Source organism: Cariama cristata, unplaced genomic scaffold (assembly GCF_000690535.1).
Source record: "Cariama cristata isolate BGI_N322 unplaced genomic scaffold, ASM69053v1 scaffold6553, whole genome shotgun sequence".
NCBI classification, from domain to species: domain Eukaryota; kingdom Metazoa; phylum Chordata; class Aves; order Cariamiformes; family Cariamidae; genus Cariama; species Cariama cristata.
The window spans coordinates 11,665-19,923 of NW_009607739.1; the positions used below are offsets into that span (position 1 = coordinate 11,665).

Consider the following 8,259-nt stretch of genomic DNA (forward strand, 5'->3'; position numbering starts at 1 on the left):
AGCAACACACTGTAGTTAAGAAGAGTGTTTGGGGGCCATTTTCATTGTTAAAGCATTTTTTGTGTCTTTTCACCAAGCTGACATGATGCCAGCTCTCTAATTTATGATTTGCTAATTGACTAATTTCTGCATTAATAAAAGAGTAAGTTCTTGAGCTTTCTATCAGCAATAGAGCTTTTTTTCTAGACTGTGTGCACTGGCACTTACTACTTCTTTGTTTTAATGATCAAAGGATATTAATATAGTTCATCGGTGACATTAAACATTGTTACACAATGCCCTTTCACATCAGTGCTGGAGAAAAGAGCTTTTAAACACAGCTGACTGCCAATTACCAAACTATCTCTAGAAGCAGGTGGATCAAACCTGAAACACAGGGAGACTCAAACAACTTCTCTTTTTATTGCAAATTGCACAACTTACCGCCCGGCTTCTGGAAGCAGTAGCACCATTCATTGTTCGAAAGCTTTCCGTCTTTGAAGGAGTCACAAGAGTTGAAGAGAGGCTTGACGCATGGCTCATACTTATCCAGATAAATGGCACTGATCTCCGAGGGATCCAGCAGCAGGTCATAGTTCATGTCAAGTTTGTTGAACATCCAGCCTAAGGAATCCTTACAGATTGGTAGTATGCTGGTGTCAAATCCTGTAAGAAGGTAGGCAAATATCCCCAATTGAGCCCCAGCACGCTCGGTGCACAGGAATCATTGCTAAGCTGAAGCCTTGCTAATTTTTTTTGGCTGGTTTCTGAACATTAACCTGACTTGCCTAAAGCAGAACAAAATTCTAAGACTGAACTGATTGTGTAAAGCTTAAAACCCAAGCACAGCAACAAACTCGAGCAATACTCACACTCATTAGGAGCTGTGGGGGAGGGAGGGCTGAGATTCACAGCTGATTACTGTAATTGAAAGTTATTTCTACTCAGATAATTCTCACCTTTTTTTTTTTTTTTATCCTCAGTCCAAGGGGGTTGGCCTTGTTCCAAGAAACTGAAATGCGATGAGAAAAGGCTGCATCCACCGTATTTTCAAACTAGACTGAGTCTGAATGTGATTTAAATCCTGTTTCCCAGAGCCATTTCTAAGTTCCCTGATCAAATTCTTTCCTACTGTGCTCTCACCTTCCACCTTTCATTATAGCTTTTCACTCTTCAAAGCCCTGCCTCCTGTGGCGGACAACAACATGCTTTGATCTGGATCGCAAGCTGTCTGGGGGAGGCAGGGGGAGAGAAGGGACAGAGCATCTCTTTTGCTTGCACCACTCTGAAGAACGGCACTGCTTCAGCTGGGAGCTCCAGAGAGCTGCACATGCTCTTGTATGCCACACCAGCACTACTCCTTCTTGCGGCCTCCAGGATTGTGCAGCAATACAGGATTCTGCTCTTCCAGCACTTTGGAAACCATCATCATCATTCATTTTAATAGCCCAGATCCTTAAAAGCCTGCAGCAGCAGCAGCAGCGGTTATCCCAGAAAAGACCAAGTCACGCATATAGATACCGACAATGTATATGAGATACACGTCTCCACAAAAACAGTGGCATTGCCTTCTTTCACAAACAAGACACGGCATTATAAATCCATACTGTCACTGTATTTTTCAATGCTTGGTACAAACATGGACTAATTTCCAAGTTATCTGTGATGTAAGAAAGTATACTTGTAATGCAGAGCTAATAAATCTGATAATAAGGATACTGGTTTCAACAAGGACTCAGACACATGCATACATAGGCTGGGGATTTACAGGCACAGATGTACAGGTTTCAGCTGTGTGCTATAACCTGCCCATGCACTATTCCTTCTGCTGTGGGCTATGTGGAGAAGCCCGATGGGCTTTTTCCCTTTGCTGCATCTTTCATTGAAAGAGGTCAAGCTTTGCCTTCTTTGCTGTACGTGTCAAGTCTCATTTCAGGATACTGCTTTGTTAAAGCGAAACCTAAGATGTTGCTGGAATCACACTGACAGTTTGTCCAAGCTCTGCCGCCTACCTGCTATTTTAAGTATTAATCCAAAGGAGGGCAGTGCTTTCTGCTGGAAGCTGTGCTTTTTGTATGCAACTGCAGTTGAAGGTTGTCAGTGACATGGAGGAACAATCAGAAGGGTTAACTAATGGGAAGGTTTATGTCATTCATAATACATGTTTCTCTAAGAAAGCAAGAAGGTAACACCATTTCTTCAGGGCTAGAGGCAGCTCAGGCAGGGACGAGAGAAATCACACTGAACATTTCATCACATTTTTGTGCTGTTATCTCCTCTAACATTATCTAATCGAGTTTGAGCACAGTGAAAAAGAAAAAGGCCATGTGAACAGATGTACGGAGGAAGCCTGCTTGCCTTGCTGAAGCAATTAGGACTATTGACTTCAATTATTTTATTCATCTGAAGAAGGCAAGCAGGATTTGGTCCCTCTACAATCTCTTGTTGAGCGAAAGGATTTAAGAATCCTTGACTTTGCCTTTACAAAACACCAAGGAGCAGGGCACGGAGTCCTGCCTTGTGCAGGTGTGTGCTGTGCCACATTCACCACCACGGAGCATGCTAAAAGTAGTCAAACAGGCAGGAGTGGATCATTCAACTGTATGGTGGAGCTGGGATCAGTACATGCTTCAGCAGTCCCAATTTAGCAGCTTCCAGGGGAAAACCAGCTGGGTTCTGTTGGCTGCTTTTTTCCTGCACAGATCCCCTCCCTGGTGATGCTCTTTATGCCCTTTATGCACTTAGTGCTGCCAAGGTGAATAACTACAAGGTCTGCTGTACAACCAGTTGAGATGGTATGTGTTGCTCAGCCCTGGTAGGTCTCTAAAGGCCACCTCCTAACTGGGAAGGATCAACGCAGGGAGGAGATCCTGACATGAACTTGCCCCTGACAGTGTCTGTGGATTATTTCTGAGTCTTGTTTTCCTCCGTGCTGGGAAGTCTTTATCTGTGTGTACAACATGCATTCAGGGATACAACAGCAGCGTGCCCTCAGTACTGATCTGTCTGAGCAGATCACAAGATAGTGACTGATGTGAATACGAAGCTGCTCTGTGACATACCATCAAGGCTTGGATGCAAGATACAAACATGAAAGGTCACTTATGAAGGCAGTTAATTACATTAGTTGAAGAGTTTTTGATCGTAATTTCTTATAAACAAGGGAGTTTTCACTGTTGTGAACAGAGTTCCAGATTAGGCTTATTAAGAGGCTGTATTATTAAGCAGTGCTGGATGATTAGACAGTGCAGTCTGGAAGTCTTTAGATATTACAGTGGTAGGTGCGACTGAAAGACCTTCACTAGATGGTTATTATCAGTGAAAAGGTTAATTCTCTAACTGTCCCGCAAGATGTGGTTGAAGGTGAATAGTAGTACTTACCTCCACTTCATACTGTCTCCTGGTAAAAGCTACCGCCTGTAAATCACCTTTTGCAACACTGCATTGCAGTCCAAAACCAGCAATCCTGGATGCTCTCGGCACCCAGCAAGAGGAATGAAAGCAGAGTGTGCCCTGAGTGTGCAACACAGCTCTGACTTACTGCGTAACCAGGGCAGCTGATGGAAAATGGTTCTCGGAGCTCACTTACCTTCACTGGGAGGTCACTGTGCTCCCATCAGCTTGGTGAGGTCAAGTGGTGTTGAATGAATTAACTCCTTTTTGGAGTCTTTTGATATACTTGCTTATAAATAGGATGCAATATTCTGGATGAAATAAACCACATACTGTAATTCTGAATGAATTAAGTCCTTGGTTAATAGGCTGGATTTCTAGCACAACAGACCCAGAATAACAGTAACCTCAGTGCAAACTTTTCTGCATCTTTCTGTGCACCAGCTCAGCACTGCCGTGCTTATGGTGAGAAGCAAGAGAATGGTGCAGGCTCCGTATCCCTCCTGCTCTTGGCTCCTTGGCAGAGGCTGCCAACACAGATGCCAATTAATGTCAGTTGTGGTGGTGGTTGCTCTCATTTAGACACCTGCTCACGAGGACCTGGACTGAGACCATCATGTTTCTCATTCTGACTGACAGCTGTTCACCATCCTAACAACTTTCATTCACTACAGATCTGGAAGGAAATCAAACCGGTGACCTACATGTAAAGTCTCATATCCCATTAATACGTAAAACGCTCCACCTCCTCTGAATTAAAATGGAATTAAATTTAGAAAAGTCTTTATGTGAAAATCCTAATTAAAAATAAACACACCTTCTGGCACATAAAATTATTTTCCTCCTTCAAGAGTTGACTTAGATGAGCCAGTTTTATTTTATGAAAATATACTACAGCTAAATTAACAGGGGAATAATTAACCTAATTTCCCCCATCACTTAAAATAAAGGAAGAAGGAGAAGAAATGTTCCTCAGAAAAAATCCTTTATATTGCATAGTTCTCTAGTAAAAGAAAAACAACTCCCATTCCAACCAAAGAGACTATTTGGATACAGTATGGGAATGTTATGAATTATCAAGAGGCTCAGGAATAATTTGAATCTGATCTTACCACCTAATTAATTATTTCCTTATGTCAAAGCATGTCCCTGAGTTGCTTATATTATTTATTGAGGAGATTTCAATTGCACAGAGTGTGCAGAAGACAAAGTTCCTGGCCTATGGTGCTTTGCTGGGATCTGGCAGATAGCTCATTGAATGAAGGTTTGAGATTTCAAACACAATGACTTGCTCTCCTCCTTTCCCTTTCAAGAGAGCTAAAAAAAAAAGAAGTGTACTTTTTTTCTTCACCTGGAGGTGAACTTAATACGCTCAAAAAGCTTATTTACACTCACAGTAACATCTTGAAAATTTACGGTAGCATAGAGAAATCTCTGCTGGAACACCTTCTCTAGACAGCTGATGTGTCCGAGGCATCATAGTCATCGCATTCCACCATCTGTTCCTTTTACTGTCACAGGGGCATATCCAAAATGGATTACTTTGAGGATGTGCATGCCTTTTAAGACTCTACAGGCATAACCTAACCAGTTCAGTTTAATGAAGTGATCAGCCTGGTGAGGAGGGCAACACATGCAGAGCAATAAAAAAAGGGCAATGTGTACATCAGAGCATATTTCCAGAGCCACGTGTGTCCTGTTTGCCAGGATTCACAAAAATTCTTTTTGTCAGCTTGGGTATGTGAACTTTGCTTTGAATTCTGAGCCCTGTTTAAGATGTCTTTCATTTTTACAAATGTTTGAAGTTAAGTTAGAGGAAGCCAAGTACTGCTGTCCTTACTCTGTGTGTATTTTCAGTGCTATCAGAGAGAACTGGAGCTGCAGAATTTGGCACATGCGGATTAATTCATGAATACTGTTGCAAACTCTTAAAAGAAAAGCAAACTCAAGTTTTGTGGCATTCAAAAACAATTTAGGCATCTTAACTCATAAAGTTTCTTTCTTTTTTTTTTTTTTTTTTTTTAACTGACATATAAGGAAATAAGAAAATGTGCCAAACTAAGTCAACAGTCTAAAAATGAACATTGTTGAGATCAAGTGTTTAAGATCATCAAGGCAGCCTTTCATACAAAAGCTGCCAGGAATCAAACCAAACTAAAAGAGATAACAGCTCCTCTGTGAATCAGAGCAAACACTACAGAATTACCAGGAATGTTTTTCTCACCGAAATTGCTTCAGGAAAAAAAAAAAGACCCAACACCTTTAGGAATTAATTTGGTCTTTGGCCTTTGATAAGGCCGTCACAAGCAGCTCACAGGTCATCTGCAAGAAAAACATCCTTTTGACAATCTGATAAAATGAGATTTCATGTGGTTCTGGGACTAAAGGACTTCAGACAAACTTTTAAGTCTCTGGTGTTGCCTGTCATGGGGTCTGAAATGAATTCCCACCTTGAAGCCATGATGAGCTGTACATCTGGTTGTCTTCTTGCACTATGGCTTGGCTTCCTCTGCATAATATCCTTTTTTGGAGTACCATTTAAGAAATAAGTAGGACATACGGTTTTAACGATACTGACTTTGCTGTGAATACTATGGAAAGTAAGTGACATATGAAAAAGATCATTTACACAGAAGATGGCTTGTTTCACCACATAGTTTTAAGACACAATTATTTGGTACTAATGAGGTTTGACTACAGTTTTGAGCAATATAGCCTGTGGTATATTCTATCTCTTTAGGAAGCGGCAATCTATTGTTACACAAACTCAGAAGTAGCACAAAGGAAGAGTGGCTGTGGAGACATGGACGACCAGTAAATGCCCATCCTGGTGTGCTGGGTCTGCTCTACTGCACCTTCAGCCTCTCCAGTCTCAAACTACAGGGAAACGAGGCACTGGAGTCAAAAGAGCTGTAAAAGGGAGCAGTTGACTGAACCCTTTAAATTCTGTGTGTGCGGACCCTGGCTTTAGACAGCTTGTACCAGAGAATCAGGGCAGTGAAGTGAAGGTGAGTCACACACCTACATAAAACTTGTGCATCCTACTTTGCAACCCAAGGCCCCACGTGTTTTGGGACATAGTATTTAAAAGGATTAATGAGTCCTTACAGAAAATAAATTCGCATCTGCTCTCTGATGAACGTGACCTCTTTTGATGCTGTTATCTGAATCTATCCACTCCCTAGTGGGTAAATGACATGAAAATCAGTCATGTTGGCTTAACCCACAGAGAATAAACGTCCTCTAAACTGTTCATTTTCTTCCTTTCTTAAAAAAAAAGCATCAAAGGAAGCAAAGATGGTGTTATTAAATACCTGGGACACAACAGATTCCAGCTTTCCACACCATTTAACTATTCCAGCTCTGTGGCTGCGATGTGGATGCTTTTATTATTCTTTCTTTTATATAAGGTGTTAGCAGGGAATTGCAAACTAAATCGAAATGAGCCTTTTCCAACATTGGCATAATTTACCTTATGCTTGTATGCCACGTTTTTGGCTCATGCCACTGACATTGGGTCAGAAAATGCTTGGATATAAACTGGGGGGTAAGCATACACTACGGTCCATCCCCAAGAAGTGATTTGGATGTAGCCACACTGATTTGGAGGGTCATGGAGTTTAACTGTACAGACATGAACTATGTCATGCTAGTTAACCTCAGGGCTTGAGTAAAGTCCCCGAGCAGTTTTATTTACTAGTATAGATGTGACCTCCATGGCCTTCAGACACAGTTATTTGCCTGATTAACTTGTAAAGGTCTCTCTGTGTCTGCCTGCCAGTTTTTAGCGCAGTTTGGGCCAGAGAGAGTACAGAACGACTGCAACTCCTTTAGAAAATGGTGCAGCTATTTATTTGCAGGATCAGGTCTCCTGCGTACCTGCTTACTTGCTGGCACCTCCTTGACATGACTTTGTGGCACTAACAGCTGTGTTCAGCTGAACGCTCTCTCAGGCTGGGAAGCTGCCTACAACACTCAATGTTAAAGAGGAAAGGTGTTTTCTTACTGCCTTGTGCCGTCTCCGAGCTTGTTGGTTTAATGACACGATTTGCGTCCTCGTGAAGAGCACCAAACCAGTCTTTTAGTCGCGAAGCGAGATTCCTCAGTTCTTTGTCTGTGCAAGCTAGAAAAAGAACAAAGCACCAGACTGAGTCAAGAACACTAGTGAAAAACCTTTTGCCAGATAGTCTATTGGAAAAATATTGCTTATGGTTGTAAAGTCCTTCTCGTTAAGAGCTCTGAAGTAAAAGTGAAGGTTAGGGAAAAGTATGCAAGTTAAAAAGAAAATTTAAATCATTATGAATGATAAGTTGTACTCAATACTTCCTCAGTAGCTGACATGATTTGTGATGGAAGAAGTGACACACAGAGCCACCCGCAGGTTCTCAATTAGAGCTATGTGACTATTTAACTTAATTGTTTTCACCTTTTAGGATTTCGGAGAAAACTATCAGTCAAACAGATGGGGAGGAGGGACATACTTGCCTAGACATACTACTCCAACAAGATGCTAGGAGTAATTTAGAACCCCATTTGGCTTAGTATAAGGCTATTATCACAGTAATAGGATATATATATACTTATTTATATACATAAAAAAGAAAATTGTTATGTTGCTCTAGTTCTACTGGAAATGAGACTTTGCCACCTCTGAAGGTTGTCAATTCTGTTTTGTTAGCTAGCTCAAACATCTCTTTTCTTATAAATTTTTATTGAGAAATATCTAATTTTTCCAGAAATTTCTGCCAAGAGATTAATGTTCAGCCGAAGAAAATACTTTTAAGGAAGAAAGCTGCATTAGTCACCAGTTTCTGTCAGAAAAAATATTCTTGTTTCTGTATCATGCTTAGTGCTTAAAATTCACATGCTCAGACAATTTTATTATTC

At 41.1% G+C, this 8,259-nt stretch overlaps 1 protein-coding gene across 1 annotated transcript in view; it reads right to left on the reverse strand.

The window, feature by feature from the left end:
- The window catches only part of LOC104159046 (testican-1-like), a gene marked incomplete at its 5' end in the record, with an annotated part of 137,334 nt that overhangs the window by 7,196 nt on the left and 121,879 nt on the right, over positions 1-8,259 (reverse strand). The window contains 2 exons of the mRNA XM_009696852.1: positions 424-645; positions 7,379-7,495. Coding sequence (XP_009695154.1) covers positions 424-645; positions 7,379-7,495 — 339 coding nt within the window. The remainder of the gene's footprint in view (positions 1-423; positions 646-7,378; positions 7,496-8,259) is intronic.